Source organism: Theropithecus gelada, chromosome 15 (assembly GCF_003255815.1).
Source record: "Theropithecus gelada isolate Dixy chromosome 15, Tgel_1.0, whole genome shotgun sequence".
Classification (NCBI taxonomy): Eukaryota; Metazoa; Chordata; class Mammalia; order Primates; family Cercopithecidae; genus Theropithecus; species Theropithecus gelada.
The window spans coordinates 8,531,924-8,554,614 of NC_037683.1; the positions used below are offsets into that span (position 1 = coordinate 8,531,924).

At 55.0% G+C, this 22,691-nt stretch overlaps 1 protein-coding gene across 1 annotated transcript in view; it reads right to left on the reverse strand.

The window, feature by feature from the left end:
* Positions 1–22,691, reverse strand: part of HMCN2 (hemicentin 2) — a 170,188-nt gene that overhangs the window by 90,903 nt on the left and 56,594 nt on the right. Inside the window, exons 18-24 of the mRNA XM_025360526.1 lie at positions 22,459–22,603; positions 18,725–18,837; positions 18,462–18,621; positions 16,960–17,125; positions 6,193–6,320; positions 2,821–3,075; positions 1,844–1,930 (exon numbers count right to left, since the gene is read on the reverse strand). Of these exons, the coding sequence (XP_025216311.1) occupies positions 1,844–1,930; positions 2,821–3,075; positions 6,193–6,320; positions 16,960–17,125; positions 18,462–18,621; positions 18,725–18,837; positions 22,459–22,603 (1,054 nt within the window). The remainder of the gene's footprint in view (positions 1–1,843; positions 1,931–2,820; positions 3,076–6,192; positions 6,321–16,959; positions 17,126–18,461; positions 18,622–18,724; positions 18,838–22,458; positions 22,604–22,691) is intronic.

A 22,691-nucleotide genomic window follows, 5' to 3' on the forward strand; every position in this document is an offset into this window, starting at 1 on the left:
ACACCACACACCACACACACCATACACCATACATACCACACACACACACCACACACACCACACACCACACACACCACACACCACACACCACACACCACACACACCACACATACCACACACACCACACCACACACACCACACACACCACACACCACACACATCACACACACCACACACACCACAGACATCACACACACCACACACACCACACACACCACACACCACACACACCACACACCACACACCACACACACCACACACACCACACACATACCACCAAGTGGGTGTCTAGGCTCTGGGCCTTCACGCCCCACCCCACCCCCACAAGGAAGAGGCAGATGGTGTCACTGTAGGGCCCAGGGAGTCCCCATGAGGGTGCTGGGCTCAGTCCCATCCCTGTAGCCCTAGGAGCGCTCCGAGCCCAAGGCCACAGGGCTGTGAAACAGGGCCCTCCTGACCGGGAAGGAGGCCAGGGGCAGCCCAGGCGGCAGGACCGGTGGGGAGAGGCAGTGCTATCAGAGGGGATTTGGGTGAAGCTGACAGGCTCAGGGCTGGCCCCTGACTGATCAAGGCTGCATGTGGCAGTCAGGGGCCACAGACAGGGCAGGAGTCCTGGGACTGGGTGGGTCCCACCTTCCACTATCTCCCACCTCCCAAAAGCTCAGAACGGCTGCTTGCTGTTAGCAGAGACCAACACAAGGTGGCGCCATAGTCAAGGGCCCGGGACCTGGGGGTGGGGGGTAGTGGGCGCAGGTGGCCAGGTGGGCAGCTCTGCACGTGGGGATCCCGAGGGGCTCTCAGAGCTCCCACCCAGGTCCTGTCCCCTGCCTAGGTGGGTGCCATCCCTACCTGCCTCTCCCTGATACCGTTCTGGGGCCTTCCTGGGTGCCCTGCAGCTCACGGATGAACGACCGAGACTAGAGATGCCCCCCAGGCTTCTGCCAGGCTTTGGTGACCTGCCACTTGCTACCAGACACCAGACAGCACCCTCCAGAGAACCTCAGCCCCACAGAGGGGAGGCGGCGCGCCCAGCCATGGAGGAGCCCAACGCTGAAAGAAGCAACTGAGGCAGTGGCGGGGGCTGAGGAGGGATCTTCTGGGTGGGGCTGTGGGGTTCACAAAAAGGCAGAAGCCAGGCATGCAGCACATTTCCTGAGCCCTCCTAAGGTGCCAGCCCCGTACACACATGGGGTCCCACTGAGTTCTCACAGCAGCCCCGCACAGAGGGGCTAGTACAACCCCACTGTACAGACAGGGAAAGTGAGGCTCAGAAAGGAGATGGAAACTGTCCTGAGTTACACAGCCAGGAAGGGCCAGGGCAGGGTTCGGCGCCGGGCAGCTGACCCAAGGCGGCTATCGGCCCCGCACTGTGCTCCTGCCCCAAAGACAAGCCCAGAAAAGCTGGTTTGGCCAGAACCACTGAATCCATCCTCCGTGGAAAAGTCAGGGGCATGGGGAGAGGTGGGCTGACCACGAAGCCCCAACCCACAAGGGCCCTGGGCTGCCTCAGTCCCGGAGATCACACCCCAGATGCTGAGGGGCACAGGGGAGCACGGCAGGGGTCACACTTGTCCATACTCTGAGTCATACCCCGGCTGTGTGACTTCAGGCAAGTCACTTAACCCCTTTGGGCCTGGATTGCCCCTAATAAAAAGGAGTGAATGCTAACACCATCCTGCAGGGTTGACAATGGGATGAACTATCTGGCATGCTGCTGACAAGGAGCATGTGCCCTGTGGGCTCCGCCTGCCACGCACAACCCAGGGCACTGGAACGTGAGTGGGGACTCCTTCCTAGGCCAGCCCACCCCACCTCCCCAGGCCCACCCCAGACGCAGCTTCACCTCTGGCGGGGCACGGCAGGCTGGCGTTCTCTCCGGCCACTCGCTCCAGCAGGCCGCTGGTCTCATCAGCACCCCAGTGTGGTGGCTCTGTAGGAAGGCAACATGGCCACACCCATACCTCAAGCCCAAAGCCTGGAACCCTCAACCCCTGCTTCCAAGGAACCCAGGGCCAATGGGGAGGGCGTCCCCTTCCAGAATCCCAGCCCCTAGCCTCCTGGCAAGCCCAGTCAGGCCTAGGGGTACTGACTCACCCCTGCAGGGAGGCCCCATGGCGCAGCCACCAGGGCGAGCCCCACAGGCTGGGGAGGCTGAGCTGTGCCCTCAAACACAAGGGGCCATGAGTGGTCCCTCTCAGCAGTGGCTTTCCAAGCTTTTATTTATTTATTTATTTTAAGAGATGGGGTTTCACTATGTTGGCCAGGCTGGTCTCGAACTCCTGGGCTCAAGCGATCCGCCCACCTCGGCCTCCCAAAGTGCTGGGATTACAGGCATGAGCCACCACACTTAGCCCCAAGCTTGTTTTAAATTCCTAATAGTGAAACTGCTAGCACCACTGATCCAGAACTTTCTATGCGCCAGGTGCTTCACACAACTGGGGTCAGAGAGTGTAGGTGACCGGCTTATGGTTGTCCGGATGGCAACCATAGGCCAGTGCCACTCCCCAGTTACTGCCTCAGGTGCCTCTGTCCACCCAGGTACTCAGGGGCCCCACAGGTCACCGCCCAAGGGGAAGGAGTACAGGGAACCCGAACCCCTGCTGGGAGCTCTGAGGACCACCTGGTCCATACCCAAGGGCTGACAAAGGCTCCTGGACACAGGATAGCTTTAAGGTCCAAGAAAGGGCCAGGGCACTATCTGTCCCAGGAAGGAAGGGAATGGGCAGGCACAGAGCCCGGAACAGAGACGAGCACCTCCCAAGTCCAGGCTGTGGCTGTGAGAGCTGGGGAGAAGCAGGTTCTGGGGTCAGGGAGACTCACCCAGAACCCTGAGCTCCACCTCCCAGGTGTCCACCCCGGCGCTGTTGGAGGCCTCACAGCGGTACCTCCCGGCATCAGAGGCTCTGACGGCTGCGAAGTGGACGGAGTCCTCAGGCCCGCGGCCCCGCAGGACCACGCCATCCTTGGACCAGTTCAGCTGCGGCTCTGGGTTACCCTCAGCCACACAGTTCAGATCCAGGGCTTCTCCCACCAGCACCTTCAGAACCTGAGGGCCTGGCTGCACCTGAGGGGGGACTGAGGGGCCACAGGAGGGGTATCAATGTGGGGGGACTCAGGTGAGAGGGTCCCAGAACCCAGACCCAAGCCACATCTCAGATGTCACCAACCAGCAAAATTGTCATGGAGCACAATCTAAGGCTGGCAGGAAAAGACGTTGGGACACCCCACGTGGACTCCCCCAAAGTGAGCGAGCTCCGGTCTTTCACCTGAACACACGCACTCTCGTGAAAGACTCAACCCTCAGGGCTGAGCTTGTACATCCCTCTGTCCCCACCAATGTGCCCGACATCACTTAAGAACCGCCACTCAGGGCTGGGAGCTGTGGCTCACGCATGTAATCCCAGCACTTTGGGAGACCGAGGTGGGCAGATCGCCTGAGGTCAGGCATTTGACACCAGCCCAGCCAACATGGCAAAACCCCATCTCTACTAAAAATACAAAAATTAGCTGGGTGTGGTGGCGCACACCTGTGATCCCAACTAGTCAGAGGCTGAAGCACAAGAATTGCTTGAACCCGGGAGGCGGAGGTTACAGTGACCTGAGATCGTGCCACTGCACTCCAGCCTGTGTGACAGAGGGAGGCTCTGTCTCAAAAAAAAAAAAAAAAGCACCACTTGGGATTCATCCAGCTCAGTGCACAGGTGGGGAAACTGAGGCAGGGCAGAGGGACTGACTCATAATGGCCAAGCAAGGTTGGGAGGCAGCATGCACAGAGGTGGCTCCAATCCCAGTTCAGTCAAGGGACCCTGTTCCGGCCAGAGCCTCAGTTCCCCCTTGACACAACCCCTCCCGCCCCGCAGGATGAAATGAGGTGCAGCACTAAAGCAGCCAGCACAGAGCCTGGTGCCTGGCATGCTGTGGCTGGAGTCACTCCAGCTGGGCATCATCGCTGCCCTGTCCTTCCCTCCCCCTGGCTGTGGCTACCCATTCTTTCACATTTGTGGTTTCAAGTCACTTTCTCATCCTCCATCTCACTCTGTCCTTCCTACACGGCAGGTGATGCCATCCATGTCTGCACATTTTGCAGAGGGGGAAACTGAGGCTCAGAAAGGTTATATGACTTGGCCAGAGTCGCCCCCCTCCCTCAGTGGATAGGAGCTGGCACCAACCCTGGGTCCGAGTGTCCAAGGGTCCAGGCCCCTGCGGGACCAGACTGCTTGGGCATAAGACAATTCTGAGTCCAGGGGCCACCCTGCTCCAGGCACTGCATGGGACACTGGGACAAGTGTCCTGGACCCTCGAGGGAAGCTGAGGTGCACCCACTCCCTACGCAGTTTCTGAGAAGGAGCCCGGATATAAGACCACCCATGGGAACCTGGTCCTTCGGTGGAGACCAGCCCCTTAGCCCAGGGCCTGGATGCCCAGGAGGGCTCCCTGCCCAGGGGCACAGACAGCATGGATGCCCTGCCCTCCCGTCGATCGCTCTCTCACGCACACCCGCTGAAAACAATAACAGCTTCCACTGCTCTGAGCATTCAATGCCCACAGGGGTGGCTTTAATGTGGCCTCACTTTATAAGAGGAGGAAAGCAAAGCTCAGAGAGGCCAAGTGACTGGCCTAAGATCACACAGCCAGTCATTAGCAGAGTCGGGATTCAAACCCAGCTCTGCCAACATTGAGGCCCTGCTCATTACCCTGCCTCCCTGTTCCCGTGTCTCTCTCACACCCCCATGCAAACCTACGGGAACCCTGGCGCCCCCTCCCACTCTGGGCCTCAGCCTGTCCATCTGTAAAATGGGGTGTGAGCTTAGATCTGAGGCAGCACGCTTTTTCTATAAAGAGTCAGGTGGTCAGGATGCTGGACTGTGAGGCCAGGCGGGCTCTCTCCACTTCTCACCTCTGCCGTCAGAGGTTAAAGCCGCCACCAGCAGCACATACATGAACATCTGTGGGTGTGTTCCAATAAAACTTGTATTTATAAACACTGAATTTTTGTTTTGTTTTGTTTTGTTTGAGACAGGATCTCGCACTGTTACCCAGGCTGGAGTACAGTGGCATGATCACAGCTCACTGCAGCCTCGACCTCCTGGGCTCAATCTATCTTCCCACCTCGGCCTCCTGAGTAGCTGGGACTACAGGTGCGGACCACTGCGAGTGGGTAATTTTTTATTTTTTGTAGAGATGGGGTCTTGCTATGCTGACTAGGCTGGTCTCGAACTTCTGGGCCCAAGCCATCCTCCCGCTTAGGCCTCCCAGAGTGCTGGGATTATAGGCATGAGCCACCATGGCTGGCCAACACTGAAATTCGAATTTCAGATAAATTTGAAATGTCACGAAACATTATTTGGTTGGTTTTTTTTGTGCGTGTCCAATTATTTTAAAAAGTAGAAGCCATTCTTCACTGGCTCATGATCCCTGAAAACAGGAGGGCGGATTGGGCCCTGGGGCCATAGTTGGGCCTGTCCCGGATGCCTCTCAGGGTTCTTTCGGATGACAAGTGACCTCCCTTTTCAGTGTATGACTCTCACTGGCTGGCTCCCTTTGAATGAGCCCTGGACTCACAGGGGAACGCCTCCTCCTGGGACCCTCCACCAGGCTGGGAACCAGAACCACAGTGGGGTACGTGGGGACCTCAGACAAGAGGAAGGGATGCACGGAGAGAGAGCGGCACCTCCTGTTATAGGTGCACAAAGTGCCTCGTTGATGGCAGTGGTGGGCGCAGGAGCTCAGAAGGGCCTCTTGGGGGGCATTAAGATGCTCCCAGCAGGAGGGGGCTCTGTGGCACCTCACAGGCCTCTTCCCATCGCCACGCCCTGGGCTCCCAGCTGGGCCTCGCGCACCAGGCAGAGACACTCTCAGACCCACCTTCATGGGTTCCCCTCTGACCCCCGTCCTCCCAAACCCAGGTCCCCACTGCTCTCTGCCCTGTGTTCTTGGGGTTCTCTGAACAGTATCTCCAGGACCCCCCCAGGAGGTATGGGGAGAGGTGGAGAAAAAGTGTGGAGGAGGAGACACAGGCCTGAGAGAGACAGGAAGTGGGGGTGGCAAGAGGAGGTGGCAGAGGCACATGGAGGGAGAGGTGACAGAGCCTGACAGACCTGAGCGTGGGCTACAGGAGGGGCACGGAGAGACCTGAGGGACACGCAGGGTGATGGGGGACAGGGAGGGACTGGGGCTGCCAACTGGTCCTACCTTGCACCCCAAGGACGTAGCGCCGGGAGGTGGATCCCGCAGGGTTACTGGCTGTGCACTCGTAGTGGCCGCTGTCACCCACCTGGACCTGGGCCAGACGCAGAGAGCCAGATGGGAGGAGGCCATGCCTGCGGGAATGAGGAGCACTGGTAAAACCTCCACTGATCTTCAAGACCCAACTTGAACCAGCCACCTCCGCCTGGAAGCCTTCTGGTAATGCAACAGCACCCACCATCTAGCCCCCACCCCCGCCTCCACCCTCCCTGAACCACCAGGCCAGGGCCAGTCCCATGCCTACTGGTGTAAGAGAAGCAGAGCCCTGGACTAGGAGTCCACTGGCTTGGGTTCGAGTTTAAACTCTAAATCCTTCCTAGCTGTGTGGCCTCAGGCAAGTTGCTTCACCTCTTGGAGCCTCATCTATAAAATGGGCATGCTAAGATGGCCTGTATCTGGGCTAGAGCTGGTAAACGGAGTCCATCACAGGCTCAGCCCAGGGCCAGGAACCTGCCCACCGCTTGACACCTGTTGACTGCGGGTGGCAACTCCCCCTCCTCTGCCATACACACCTGCCCTGCGTGTGGGATGAAGAAGCTGGCAGCCCTGAGGCCCTCTGGTCTGGTGCCAGGGCCAGCCTGACTCTGACTGCAGTTGCTTGGTGCTCTCAGTCCAGAACTGTGTTGAGGGTCCTCAGGAGGAAGCTGCGGAGCCCCCACCCCCACTGCCATCGTTATCCTCCCCAGTCTGGCTCAGCTTGATAAGTCACATGACCCCCATCCCACAGGGATGTAGGACCCCCAGCCAGGCTCCTGCAGCTGGGCTGGACCCCAAGGGCCCCCTGCAGACATGATGTCACTGGCCCATATGTGCTGGCTCTGCACAGCCCCTGCCTCCATAGAACAGGGAAGGCAGCTGCGGCCACTGACCCTGGCTGGCCCCGAGAGCACACAGCCAGCACAGGCGGAGGGGGGGCTCCAAGGCCCAGTCGCTGGCCCCTGCGCTCACCAGCTGGGCTGTAGAACCCAGCAGGCCTGGGATGCTCCAGTCCTGGCCCCCACCTTGCTTTCTGCTGAGCCTCAATTTCCTCCTCTGCAAAACGGGGATTACAGAGCCCCTTATAGAATCCTTAGGGCCCTCATAGCCCCCACCTCACAGGCAGCTGCAAGGATCACATGAGACATGGTAAGTGACGTGCAGGCCGTGCAGTCATTAAACAGGGCAATACCGTCAGTAACTCTCGGGCTACTAGCTGAGAACTCTGTCTCCCCATCTGTAAAGTAGGGCAATGACAGCCCCTTCCCAGCCATCCCCTCCATCCATTTGTCCCGAGCATCCAACAGCCTCTTGGGACAAGTTCTCTAAGGATGGCTGTGGATGACACAGTGGGTGGTGGTCTCTAGAGCCTGGACACTGGGCTGGATTGCCTGGGTCTAACCTGCTGGGCCATGTGCTTGCTGTGTGAGGTTGAGCAAGTCACCTCACCTTCCTGTGCCTAATTCATCTCTTTTTGGAAAATAGAGCCATCAGTTATGCTCATTGCTCACAGGGTTGTCAAAAGAACTGAATGACCTAATTCATAGCACAGCGTCTGGAACAGAGAGGCACTCAACCCAGGTCAGCGGCTTCCACGGAGACAAGAGCACATGCATAAATAATACGTAATGTTTTGCATGTTTTAAAACTTGCATCATGAGTTGTATCACGACATAAACGGCATCATGAGTATATACATATATAGGTCTATTCACTCCTTTTTGACGGTTGTGTAATATTCCCTTGTATGATCACACCACAGTTTATTAACTTGCTCCCTTTTGAGTGGACACTTAAACATTTAGATCTTTATCTCTTCCTTCTTTCCTTCCTTTCTCCTTTCTCTCTCTCTCTCTCTGTTTCACACTGCTGTATGCATCTCACATGCACTGGAGCAGGTCTCCTGGGCTACAGGCTCACACTCTCTGCTCTCGAAGATCTCACACCTTGCAGGGCAGGGGTTCTCATCAGAATCTCCCAGCTGCATGTGAAACATGCTGATTCTCAGGCTCTGCCCAGAGACCCATTCCATGGAGGAGGTAGGAATTGGGGTTTTACTAAAAAGCCCCAGGTAGATGATACAAGTGGCTGAGGAACCATCTCCAGGGAACCACTGCCTGGGGACATGAAGAAGTGCCCCTTCCCCAAGAAGCAGCATGGCAGAGCAGATGGGTGTGGGTCTTTGACGGCAGGTGTCCTGCTGAGAACCACCATTCTGCCTCTTACAGGTTGACCTTGGGCCAAGGACAGCATCTCCCTGAGTTTTAGTGTCCGTATCTAGTATGAACTGATATCACGCACACAAAGCCTGCAGTGCCCAGGACATAGTATATGGATAACACCTGCTCATCTTTCAATACTGAGACATCACCTCCTCCAGGTCACCTAAACTGCCTTGCTATTAGTGTGACACAAAACCCCAGCCAGTGTCTAGGATCTCTCCCCAGTCTTCAATCAGCTGGGCAGCCCTGAACAGTTGCTCAGTCTTTACAGTGCAAAGGAAAACGCGAGAAAACACCACATAAATATGTATGTGTCCTGGCAATGGGTAAACATTTCCCCTGCGTAGCTCTACTCTATCTGCCACCCCAGCTTGAATTTTCTCTTCTACAGCTTTTTAAAAAATTAAATAATGTTGACAGGTTGACCCCCACTAATCAAGGGCCAAATCCATTTGATGCTGAAACTTATACACTCAATCACATTCCAGGCTGGGATGCAGTTCCCTCCCGAGACTTCATCGCAACACCTGGGCTGGCAAACAGGGACGATGTGGGGCCAGTGGGAAGAGGTCTGGGCTAGAAACTGGAGTTCTAGATCCGAGGTCCAACTGTGCTTCAGACATGCTGTGCAGGGCAGGCAACATCTCTGAACCCCATTTCATATTTGAAAAGGCAGCACCAAGTCTGGGCAACACAAGGAGACCTCGTCTCTACAAAAAATAAAAAATTAGGTGGGCATGGTGGCACATGCCTGTGGTCCCAGGTAATTCAGAGGCTGAGCTGGGAGGATCACTCGAGCCCAGCAGATTGAGAGCTCTGGTTGTGCCACTGTACTCCAGCCTGGGCAATGGGGCAAGACTCTGTGAAGAAAAATAAAGGTTGGGGGGCGGGGAAGGAGAGAGACAGAGATGAGAGACAGAGACGAGAGAGACAGAGAGAGAGAGAGAGAGAGGAGAGAGAGAGGCTCCAGACTCTATTATCTGGTAAGTTGCCTTCCAGAACTTTAAGGATCATAGAACCCTGCTCCTCTCCTCACCAAACCCTTAAAAAGATAGGAAATGGGGGCTTCTGGAAAAAAAAAAAACTTCCGGCCGGGCGCGGTGGCTCAAGCCTGTAATCCCAGCACTTTGGGAGGCCGAGATGGGCGGATCACAAGGTCAGGAGATCGAGACCATCCTGGCTAACACGGTGAAACCCCGTCTCTACTAAAAAATACAAAAAATTAGCCAGGCGAGGTGGCGGACGCCTGTAGTCCCAGCTACTCAGGAGGCTGAGGCGGGAGAATGGCGTGAACCCGGGAGGCGGAGCTTGCAGTGAGCTGAGATTGCGCCACTGCACTCCAGCCTGGGCGACAGAGCGAGACTCCGTCTCAAAAAAAAAAAAAAAAAAAACTTCCAAAAGTGTTAACAATTCACACCAATAAAAGTAAGTATCTTATCTTTCTTAGCAGCAGCCCAGATCATTTCCTAGAAGGAGGATTCTGCTTGCTACGTCACCAAGGAAGAAATGCGGGAATCCATTTCACAGACGGACATGCTGAGGCCAAAGGACCCAGGACCTGCCCAGCAGAGCCTGGGTCTGCTCTAAATGCCAAACTGGCCACATCCTCACCTGCTCTCAAGCCCTCTGCGGCCGCGCACTGCTCCCTGACAAAATCCACGCACAGTACTATGGCCTGTGTGGACCTACTGGCCTGCATCCCTGCATGGGGGCACTGGGCATCTGTTCCTCCCCAGGGGCGCCAGGCCCATCTCACCAGCCCTCCTTTGCCCATGCTATTCCTTCTACCTGGGACACACCTGCACTTCCCACTCAGCTGGATGATACTTGATTCATCTTCCAATACGGAGCCATCACCTCCTCCAGGAAGGCTGACTTGATGCCCCAGGCTGACAGGTCCATCCTGTAGGCTCCCACAGCTGCCTGAACATCCTGCCATCATAGCCTTCACCACACTGCCTTGTCACCACCTGTCACCTGCCTGCCTGTGGCTCCAAGGGGACATCCGTCTTATTTCCCTTGGTATCTCCAGGACCTGCTCAGATCCGGCACAGAGACTTGCTTTTATCATGACCCTGCGCATGCGCTGCAGAGACTCAGGGAAAGGGTGAAGCTGCAGCAATGGGCCTGGGGTTTCGAGGGCAGCCCACCGCCTGCTCCTTCCGCCTGCCACCACTCTCCTACCACATTCTGAGAGACTCAGTGGGAGGTTTGGGGGCTGCAGCCCAGGAGGGAAGTGGAGGCAGCAGTGGAGAGATGGGAGAAAGGGAGGAGGCCACAGAGTCTCCGAGGAACAGGCTGCTGTTGGGCGCACGGTGTGATGAGCGGGGCAGATTTCATCGCGGTGTGCACAGCCAGATGGCTCCGTGCGGCGCCCAGATGAGAGTGCAGAGGTTTGAGGGGAATTTCCTGTTTATGACATCCATCTGGCTTGAGCCCCTGCAGTGAGGCGCATGCAGATGTCAGAGTGGTGGGGAGAAGCGAGAGGGGCCCACGGGGCAGAGGGCTGCCCAGAGAGACCAAAGGGCATCTGACAGAAAGTGCCAGGAATAATGCCAGTTCCTAGGCCTCAATTGTCTGCCTCATCCCCAGCACACACCTTTGCTGCACTCAGGGAAGCCTTCCCCACTGCCCCAGGCAATGCCCTGCTTCCCATTGCATGCTTCCCATGCTATTATGCAGTTTACCACGCCTGTCATTACGCTGTCTGATGGCTCCATGAGGGGAGTAGCCAGGTCTGCCCAGGTCCCCGGCATGTCCCCAGCTCAGCATGGGCCCTGGCCTGGTCCATAGTGGGTGTTCAATAAATATTTCGTGGCAAATTGCATGCAGCTGTTCCCTGTCCATGCCACACACTCCCTTCACCTCCTTCACTGACACTGGTCCCTGCTCTCCCTCCCTCCCCCCAGACCTGCCACCATCTCAATACTGCCCTCCTGCCCTCCCCAGACCCCCGCTGTCTCCCACATTGCTGTTCCTGCTGCCTCTGTCCATAAAGCATCCAGGAGCAGGGCCAGTGACTGTGGAATGAACGGCACTCCCGCCAGAGTCACCCAGCCTGCTGCAGGGCTGGTTCTCAGCACAGGGCGCACAGTCAGGCAACACTCAACAGATGCCCACTATGCACTCGTGGACGCCAGCCCTGTGTCTGCTGGGTCCAGGACAGGGTCTGAGCCTGGGCAGGCAGCCTGGAGAGCACCCTTCCCGGCAACCACTGCCGCATCTCGCATCTTCTTCCTGTGGTCTGACCAGCATCACAGACCCGTGAGGAGGCCACACGAGGGAAGGTCATGCTGGAGAAATTCAGGAAGAGGTGCTTGAGACCCGCCAAGGGGCCAAGCACAATAAATAGGTCGGGGGAGATGGAGCCAGCGTCATCGGATGAGCCCGGAGAACGTAAGCCCTGCGATGCTAGAGCTGCCAACGAGGATGGTGCTGACGCCATCCGCAGCTGTCAACTACTGAGCCCTTCCTGTGTGTCCCTGTGCCACTAAGCACGCTGTCACTTAGAATCCCAGCAGCCAGACCTACAAGGCAGGCAGACCCCATTGCCACACCCCCTTTTGCAGAGGAGAAGACTGAGCCTCCGGAGGTGTGGTCGTGGTGTCCATGGCCGCTCAGCTGGCCAGGGCACAGCGAGGACTTGACTCTCACACTGTGTGACCATGCTCCTTCCTAACTGCCACGGTGATCTAAACGTCCAGCTCTGAAGGTGAGTAAACTTAAGCGTTCTCCAGAAAGACAGCCACTGCCCACAGGCTGACAAGACGGACTCCAGAGCCACCAGGCCAGAAACCGACAAGGCTTTGAGGTTCCACCAAGGTACAGTCCCCATGCAGGACCCCAGGCAGTCCAGGCATGCCACTGGCTTCCAGACAGCAGTGAGCTGCTTTCCCTGCCACAAGTCACCAGATCCCAGCTGTAGGCCTCACCTCTTGCCTCTAATGAGCCGGCCCAGTGGCCTCTTTCCAGGAGAAGGGTGGGAGGGCGGCCTGTCCTGCAGTGTGCCTGGGAAGGGGCAGAGGAGGGTGGTGGGGGTATCAAAGGAAGAAAACCTGGAGGAATGAGACAGAAGCGCACCATCCTCTCACTGCCCCCACACCGTGCTGGGATTAGGGGTTTGGCCCTGTGTGGAATGCTGGCCGGCAGCCTCCGGGAGCCAGAGCCAGAGCCAGGAGTGCTCACAGCCGTCCCATCTCCTCATCGGAATCCCAAACAAACATTGTTGCCTGGAAACACTGCCTCGCCCCAGCATCCCTGGGCTGAATCATGGGACCAGAGCCCCGAGATGCTCTCTGGCCACCATCGCCTGTCCAACCCTTTCATTTCTCAAATGGAAAGGCTGAGGCCCAGGGAGGGGAGAGGGGAAAGGTCTTGTGTGAGGTCACTGGGCGAGCTGGGGTGAAGCTGAGATGGGACCCCAGGTCTTTTGCCACTTGACCTCACACACAGCCCAAGACGTGCTCACATACAGCCCAAGCCCATGTCTTCTGTCTCTGAGGCTGCGACACAATCCTGGGCACAGGATATCGCACAGTCAACACTGCTGACTTCAATTTTGAATTTGCAACTTGGATGTCTTTTTCAAAAACAAGTCCCACGGGAAAGAAGCACTCGATGACCATTCCCACCCTCGGACTTCACCGTGGGCTTTTGGGACCGTCCTCCAAGGAACTGACCCAGGAGATAAAGAGGAACATTGTGCAAAGCTGCTCCAACAGTCCCATTTATGACCGCAAGAGCTGGCAACACGGCCGTGCCCCACACAGAGCAATGGCTCAGAGATGATGGGAGCCGAGCACCCTGGAATGTTATTTTGGCCTTTATTTTTTCTTTTCTTTTTTTTTTCTTTTTTTTTTTTTTGAGACAGAGTCTTGCTCTGTTGCAAGGATGGAGTGCAGTGGCATGATCTTGGATCACTCCAACCTCCACCTCCCAGGTTCAAGTGATTCCCCTGCCTCAGCCTCCCGAGTAGCTGGGACTACAGGTGCGCACCACCACGCCTGGCTGATTTTTGTGTGTTTTTTTGTATTTTAGTAGAGATGGGGTTTCACCATGTTGGCCAGGATGATCTTGATCTCCTGACCTCGAGATCCGCCTTCCTTGGCCTCCCAAAGTGCTGGGATTATAGGCATGAGCTACCGTGCCCGGCCTATTTTGCCCTTTAAAAGGAAAAGCAAGTGACATGGGCCAGGATGAATCGAGAAAATGAGTAAAAGAGAAAAGGAATCCGCGATGAGGACAGAATATAAGATGCCCGAGGTTTAATTCTAGAACAGCCCCTACAAGGACAAGAGCGGCTCCAAAGGGACGGGGACGCGGCTGGGTGGCTCGGAACTTCACGGCTTCTGAGGTTCCTAGGCTGCTTCCTCTGTGAGGACTTGCTGACTCGGGGGGTCGAAGATAACTAGGAGTTCAGAGAGCAGCAGCCCACCTGATACGCGTGTCCCTGTGCGTGCATCTGTGTGTGTCTGTATGTCTGTGCATGTCGGAGCCCCCCAACTAGGAGCTGCAGGGTCAGGCTCCACGTCCCCACACCCCATGTGTTTCTGTTTCCTCCTCAGTGCACTGGGCATGGTGCCATCCACCCCACCCACCTCCAGGGCGCTGGCAGGAGAGGGCCACCCCTGGGCAAGGCGGAATGGAGGGGGCCTCAGAGGCTCAGCACATCTTGACTCTCAGCCCTGACTACACCACAGAAGGAGAACGGGTTGCCGTGGAGCCCTGTCCTTGGGGTAGCTCGGCAAGGAAGAGGAGCAAGGGAGCAGGGGAGGGGGGAAGCGGGTGTGGAGGGCGGCTGGCTCCTCTCATCAAGAGATGAGCACCTACGACTCACCAGACGCATCAGCCAGACGAGTGCTCCGTTTCCAGAAGGGCAGCTTTGAGGCTGAGCCTGGGAATGTCCTTGGGGAATAAAGGACAAGGAAGACAAAGGGGAGGGAGGGGAAGGGGAGGAGGAGGAGGAAAAGGGAAGAGGGAGACAGGAGGGGAAGAGGAAGAAGATGTAGGGAAGGGGAGGAGGGGGAGGAGGGAGAGGAGGGGGAGAGGAGGGGGAAGCAGACAGACAGAAAGTCTTGCTGTGTGTTTTCCAAGGGGCTTTCTAAGTCTCTGTGTTCTGGTCGAGGCACTGAGGGATGGAGGTGATGTGGTGTGTCTGTCTGTGAGAGGCTGAGCTTGGTTCTGTGTGTGGACACTGCCAGTGTGGGGCAGGGAGGGAACCAGAGGACCCAGAGCCTTCGAACAAAGCTTCAAGTACAATCAAAAGTGAGGCTATGGCCAGGAGCAGTGGCTCACGCCTGTAATCCCAGCACTTTGGTAGGCCAAAGCGGGTGGATCACCTGAGGCCAGGAGTTCGAGACCAGCCTGACCAACATGGTGAAACACCATCTCTACTGAAAATACAAAAATTAGCCAGTCGTGGTGGCAGGTGCCTGTAATTCCAGCTACACTGGAGCCTGAGGCAGAAGAATCACTGGAACCAAGGAGGTGAGGTTGCAGAGAGCCGAGATTGTACCATTGTACTCCAGCCTAAGCAACAAGAGCGAAACTCCATCTCAAAAAAAAATGTAAGGCTTTTCACAGTCACCAAAAGGTGGAAACGGTCCCAGTGCACATCAACTGATGAGTGGACACACAAAAGGTGAGCCACCCGCACGATGGGACGCTATTCGGCCATTAAAAGGAAGCAAGCGCTAATCTGGTTAAGGAGACATTAAGTTAGGTGACAGAAGCCAGACACGAAAGGCCCCACGTAATTCATTTATACGAAATGTCCAAAATAGGCCGAAAGCAGGTCAGTGGCTGTCAGGGGCTGCAGTGGGGCTGGAGCAGACATGGGGGGCTGGTGGCTGCCAAAGAGTATGAAGTTTTTTGGGGGAGGGTGATGAACATGTTCTAAAATTGGTTGTGGTAACGGCTGCACCGTCTGAATATACTAAAAGCACTGAACTGACTGAACTGTGTCCTTTAAATAAGCGAAGGATACAGTATGTGAATTACATCTCAATAAAGCTTTTATATTTAAAAAGCAGGTGACAATTGAGATAACAGGTGTGGTCGGATGAGGATAAATTTGTAAAAGCTGGAGAGGATGCCTCAGTTTGCGAACAGCAACAGCAGGGAAATCATATGAAAGGGAGCAAGTTTTCAGCACATCTGACTTCCTAAGCACGGCACATCCGTCATTACCCCACAAGGGTGCTATTTAAATAACGTCCACTTTGCAGATGGAGGAACAGGCCAAGAGGAACCAGTGGCCACCCGAGGTCGCACGACTAAGAAGGGAGCAGGCGGTTCCGTACCGGGTGTGCGGAACTCCAGGGCCTGAGCACTTAACCCCACCCCCGCCTCCCAGCACATTTTCTTCCTCATTTAGATAAACTCTCGGAATCTCCCAAATCTGGAGATAAAACAGTGTAAGCCAGCACAAAGTGAAGAGGGCAAGGGAGAGGGAACACAACACAACTCTAGGATTGCAAAAGCGGCTTTCGCAAATTTACAGCTCCCGGCTGACCTATTAACGCACCACCGGCGAGAGAGCGGAGAACAAATGGGAATGCGGTTCCCATTTCAGTAACAAGCCATAAATCAACATGCATCCTCCAGCTGAGGGCCACCGCCCAGCCGCAGAGCTAGGACCAGGCTTTCTAGGGGAGCTGTGGGCCCCCGCGGCCCCTGCCACACCCTCACCTCACAACATAGAGCTACAGCGACGCCAAGAGGGCACGGGGGACCGCACCGATGATGCCCAGGGCCAGCTCCCTGGGCCTCCGCCACCTTTAGGGGTGCCCGGCTGCAAGGATTGGCAGGACTCACCAAACATGTTCTGAGATGCACTGACACATGGTGGGGGCGGGGGTCACATTACAGAGCAGGCTGCTCCGAGATCTTCTGGGTCTGGAACATCTCAAAGACCCTGCCAGGGCTGATGTCACCAAACTGAGCCACAGAACACCCCCAGCCAGGGGCAAGGGCCCTAGCATCCCCCACATCCCTTCCTGGGGGGTACGGCGTGGCTTTGAAGGACACCCAAGCCAGCCTCTTCCCTATCCGCCCACTCCCAGGATCCCAGACCAGGAGCAGCTGAGTCAGACAGCCCAGCCACCAGACACCTGGTCTGCAAAGCCGGCGTGGGGGTGGTGCATGTCATGGCGGGGATGTGGTCCCAGCCCTGGCTTTGCTGTTTTCTAGCCAGGTGATGGCCAGCAGCTCACCCCCTGGCTGAGTACCCTGTCAGAGATCAAGGGTGGCTGTGCAGATTAAACAGGATCCTGCAGGCAATGCCCCGTGCATGTTATTTCAGATGGGGAGTCTCACCCTGGGCTTCCAGGCACCCTCCAGAGGCCCCTTCCAGGCTTCTGGGGGCCCGTGGACAATAGCCCTGTGTGCAGAAGCCCAGGAGCACCCTATGGGAGAGATTGCAGGGTCCAAGACACCCGCTGGGTCACTGGTCACCTGAGGCAGGCTTCCCTCCAGCCCTAAGCTCTGTCGCTTGAGGCCATGGGACTGGGGTTACCTGTTGGTGATGGGCGGTACAGGGTGAGAGTCCTTCGTCCAGGTGACCAGTGGGGGTGGGGAGCCCTCAGCCTCGCAATCCAGGGTCACCTCTTCGCCAGCCTTCGCTGTGACTCTCAGAGGCACATCTGCATTATGTGACCCATTCATGTGGATCCTGGGTTTGGCTGCGGGGGGAGTAAGCAGAGGCTGTCAGCAGGGCAGAGGGAACTCGGGGCCATGAGTGCCCCGGGCCGTGGGGCAGCTCCCCCAGGAGGCAGAGCCGGTACCGGGCCCTCGACCCTCAGGAGGTCCAGAAGGCGGGTGTGGCTGTCAGAAGGGGGACAGTGCAGGTTGAGGGTGGGACTCAGGTCCCAGGGTTTTCGCTCAGTCCTCCCCTACCCATCTCCCCACCAGCACCTTGCTCTGAGGACCCTGACTCGGTCCCTCCTGCCCCAGGGTCTGTGCCTCCTCTGGCTTCTCTTCATCCTGCCATCCCTTCCCCAGGGACACTCTGAAAGGCTCTTAACTCCTCCTCTCTCTTTACCTTCTCCCCTTGCTCAGTCACTTATTCCCACGATATCAGTCACCAAAGAATGCACAGACCCTCCCTCTGGACCTCCCGAAGCCTGGTGAGAGATTGATGGCAATCTGGGCATGTCACCGCTCTCTCTCACCTTAAGCTGAAGAGTTCTCGATGGCAGAGACGGCGTGGTACCCCTCCTTCCTCCCCCCGCCCCCGCCGCCTTTCTACCTTGGAGCTCATACAAGGAAGGCACTCACTGCCTGTCTGAGTAGCAACAATGAAAGAAGTTAGCCAGTTGGGGACATCAGAACCCATCTAGCCCTCCCATATTCCCTGTACATTTGTAGTTCAGAGAGGAAATGCTCCCCCATTAGGAATTTTTTCTGCAATATAAAAATGTTGGCTGTAAGGGTCTATGAGAGAAAAAGCCTGGCTTATGCATTTGCTCACTCCTCTCAGACATATTTACTGAGTGCCAGCCCTGCGGGGAATGCCGGGGATGGCAGCGAAGGAGACAGGTCCCGCCCCGTCTTCAGAGCCTTTAGGGTCCTTTGGCAATACTGGTACCAAAAAGCTCGCTATGCGATTAATTATTGAATCACAGCTGTGATGGGTGCCAAGAAGGGGATATTCCACAGTTTACAGCAAGGTGACTTGACCGGCCTGGGGGATCAGGGAGAGCTGAGATCTGACGGATGGGAGCAGTCAGCTGGGCCCAGAGGTGGGGGAACGGCATTCCAAACGGAAGGAATTGCATGTGCGCAGGCCCTGAGGCAGGTCGGACCGTTCCAGAAACAGAAAGGAGACCGGAGGGTCTGGGGCAGAGAGAGGCGGTGAGAGGACTGCTGGGGACGTGGGTCCTGTGCAGAGCTACGTGTCTTTGCAGGACTTGCTGATGCAACAGCTTCCCCGCCTCAGGCTCCACAGGGCTGAGGTGGGACTCTCTGTCTCCACATCCACTGAGCCCCCTCTCCCAGGACAGGGTTGGCATCACTCACTGTTGACAGAAAGCCGCATCTCCTGGCTGGAGAAGCCCACGGTGTTGGTGGCTGTGCAGACATAGGCCCCTGCATCCTGGGCGGACGGCTGGGCGATGAGCAGGGTGCCCTCCTTACTCACATTGTAGTGGGGACCTCTGGAGGTCAGGGCATTGGTTTCCTAGGGCAGAGACACAGGTGACATCAGCAAAGCCCACACCTCTGTCCCATGACACACTGGGCCTACCTCTCCGGTTACCCTCTTGGTAACAGGCACTGCTCACCTTGGTCCAGGTGATGGTGGGGGCGGGAACTCCTGAAGCGACGCAGGGGAGAGAGGCCGGAACCCCTTCATTGGTGATGTGGTGGGTGGCAGTGGGATGGATTCTAGGTGGCACTGTTATAAATAAACCAATGTCAAAGCCAAGGTTCATTGCAGCATCATTCACAGGGGCCAAAAGGTAGAAACAGCCAAATGTCCATCAGCGATGCATGGACACACAACATGTGGTGTGTGCACACAACGGAAGAGTATTCACCCTTAAAAAGGAATGAAATTAATTCCAACTATATGACATTCTGTAAAAGGCAAAGCAGTCGGACGCGGTAGCTCACGCCTGTAATCCCAGCACTTTGGGAGGCTGAGGCGGGAAGATCACTTGAGGTCAGGAGTTCGAGACCAGCCTGGCCAACATGGTGAAACTCCGCCTCTACTAAAAATGCAAAAATTAGCTGGGCGTGGTGGTGCATGCTCGTAATCCCAGCTACTCGGGAGGCTGAGGCAGGAGAACTGCTTGAACCGGAAGGCGGAGGTTGCAGTGAGCTGAGATTGCACAACTGTACTTCAGCCTGGGAGACAGAGTGAGACTCTTGTCTCCAAAAAAAAAAAAAGACAAAACTAGATCAGTGGTTGCCAGGGTTGGGGGAGGGAGGGAGGAAGAGGCAGAGCCCAGAGGATTTTCAGGGCAGTGAAGCTACTCCGGGTGATACTGCAGTGATGGGTCCATGTCACTATGTATTTGTCCAAACCCACAAAATAAACGACACCAAGGGCCAGGTGCGGTGGCTCACGCCTGTAATCCCAGCACTTTGGGAGGCCAAGGTGGGTAGATCACCTGAGGTCAGGAGTTCGAGACTACCCTGGCCAAGAGGGTGAAACCCCATCTCTACTAAAAATACAAAAATTAGTTGGGTGTGGTGGTGGGCGCCTGTAGTCCCAGCTACTTAGGAGGCTGAGGCAGGAGGATTAGTTGAACCTGCGAGGTGGAGGTTGCAGTGAGCTGGATTGCACCACTGCACTCCAGCCTGGGCCATAGAGTGAGACTCCATCTCAAAATAAATAAATAAAAAATAAAAAAAAAAAACACCAAGAGGGAACCCATCTCAAAAATAAATAAATAAATAATAAAATAAATAAACACCACCAAGAGGGAACCCCAGTGTAAACTCTGGGATTTGGAGCGATTATGACGTGTCTTCAGTGGTAACAACGGGCTGCTCTGGGGGATGCTGACAGTGAAGACGGCTGCGCATGGCAGGAGCCAGAGGTACGTGGGAAATCTCTGTACCTTCTGCTCAATTTTTCTATAAACTTAAACTCCTCTTAAAAGTCCAGGCTATTTTTTTAAAAGGAATAAAATTCTGACACATGCTACACCATAGATGAACCTTAAAAACATGCTAAGTGAAATCGCAGACACGGGAGGACACATACTGTAAGATTCCACTTATATGAAGTCCCTAGATAGGCAAGTTCATAGAGATAGGAGGTAGAAGGGTGGCTCCTAGGGGGCTGAGGGGAGCTGGGAATGGGGAGCTAATGTTTAATGAGGACAGAGGTTCCGTTCAGGATGGTGAGAAAGTCCTGGAGATGGATAGCGGTGATAGTCCTGCAGCAATGTGAATGTACTAACACCACCGCACACCTAAACATCGTCAAAATGATATATGTTATGTATATTTGACAATTTTCAAAGCTTTCAGGCCAGGCACGGTGGCTCACGCCTATAATCCCAGCACTTTGGGAGGCCGAGGTGGGCAGATCACCTGAGGTCAGGAGTTTGAGACCATCCTGGCCAACACGGTGAAACTCATCTCTACTAAAAATACAAAAATGAGCTGGGCGTGGTGGCACATGCCTGCAATCCCAGCTACTCAGGAGGCTGAGGCAGGAGAATCGCTTGAACCCGGGAGGCGGAGGTGACAGTGAGCCGAGATCGTGCCACTGCACTCCGACCTGGGCAACAGAGTGACTCCATCTCAGAAATAAATAAATAAATAAATAAATAAATAAATAAATAAATAAATAAATAAAAGCTTTCAACGGGAGAGTAAAACTGGCACAATACCTGAGCCACCACTGCCTGCCATTGTCAGTTTTTTTTGCCTTCCCCACACAGAAGGTAGCATGTGCTTGGGAATCAGCTGCGCTGATTCATTGCTCTGAGGCTCTGGATAAGCCACTTAATCTTCTGGTACCCATATGCCCTGATCAGCACAAAAGCTAATTTAACCCCAATTCCCTGGTCGTCCCTTCTGGAATGGATAGATGAGCAGTGTTTGCGGAACACAGTGAGCTTAAAAACAGGTATCACGCCCACCCTGGGTACCACTCAGATTGGCAGGCTTGAAAAGGGGGGTCTCTAAGGGGAGCGAGGGAGGGGCAACTAGGCATGGAGAAGCCAGGAGAGGAATCCGGAAGCCAGGGGCTCTGACGCTAGCACTTGGAGCTCCTTTAGGGAGGAAAACGCCCTTCTGGACTCCCAGGTGGCCAAAGACAGCAGAGGCCCAGAAATATTTGCTCAATGGAGATGAACTAAGCCAAGAGAGACTGAGCCTGTCCGTGTCAGCCCTGCAGAAGCCACTGTGAGGGCACAGTGGGAAGTTAGGGGGTGAAACTGAGTGGAATCATATATAGAAACTAACAGATGCCTGGCATGTGGTACACACTCAACCTTGGATGGCGATTTGGATCTGGAATTATGAGGGGATGACACCTAGAACTACACCTGAGTGCTCAACCCAGCCCTTCTGACTTTGCACTCCCCTATAAAATGGGGAACGAGCGTTCTTCCCACTAGTCCCTTGGGGGCTTTATGTAACCAACAAGAAAGAAGACGAAATTAACATACTTGGTAAATCACAAAACATAACCACATTTAGTTTGAAATGTCTCCTCTTACATTAAAAAGCACAGTGGTTCCCGGTTGGGTGAACAGAAGAACCCAGTGCTGTGGGCAGGAGAGCAGCTGGGCAAAACACTAAAAATTCCAAAAACGTATCATCTCTGTGATGCAAAACTTAATCCACATTAATGGGTTTATCCTAAGGAAAGAATTGGTCACGTAGGTACGAGGTCATGTACAATGTGTAGGTATGAGGCTGTTCATTCCCGGGTTGTGGGGGACGTGGTGGTGTTGGGGGGGTACAGATAATCAGATAATTAGATAATCAGGGGGCATGGTCATCCCCTTATTAAACTGATGCCTCTGAATCTTAATTGACAGAAAACAGAACAGCCATAACATCTTGTCACGGAAATACTCAGGGGCCAAGACAATGACAGTGTGTGATCCTATTTGGTTTTTAACTAGGTTTGTAAACAGGTAGATAGATTAGATGGATAAATGATAGATAGGTAGATAAATAGATGATAGATAATTTTTATGTAATTTATAAGAACATACAAAGAATCTGCAAGAATCATGTATAAATAATATATATTCTATGTATACATAGTGTGTATATATACTACATATAGATGTGTGTGATATATATAGAGAGTGTGTGTGTATAGAGTATGAAAAGATCCATGCCCAAATGCAAAATCTGGTTATTCTTAGCTACTGGTATTATATTTTTTTAACTTGTCAAATCCCTAATTTTCCCACAGAGAATATATATCATTTGTGCGATTTTTTAAAGCAAATGCATTCAAGATCAAGTTACCTCTGCACATTCCCCCACCCCATCATGTTCCCTGCCCCATGACCACCACCTCGGGGGCCCCAGGACTCACCCTGGACCACCAGCTCCACGTCCCGATGCCGAGAGCCGGCCGTGTTGGTGGCCACACACCGGTACCTCCCCGCGTGCTCCTGCAACGCTCGGTCAAGGTGGAGGCTGCCATCCGCTCGGATGGAATACCGGTTACCAGATGGGAGCTGGTAGGGGTGAGGAAGCACCAGCTTAGCCTCGGGTCTCACTCAGAGGCCGCTGAGAGAGAACCCTCGGGAAACTACGCTGCCCATC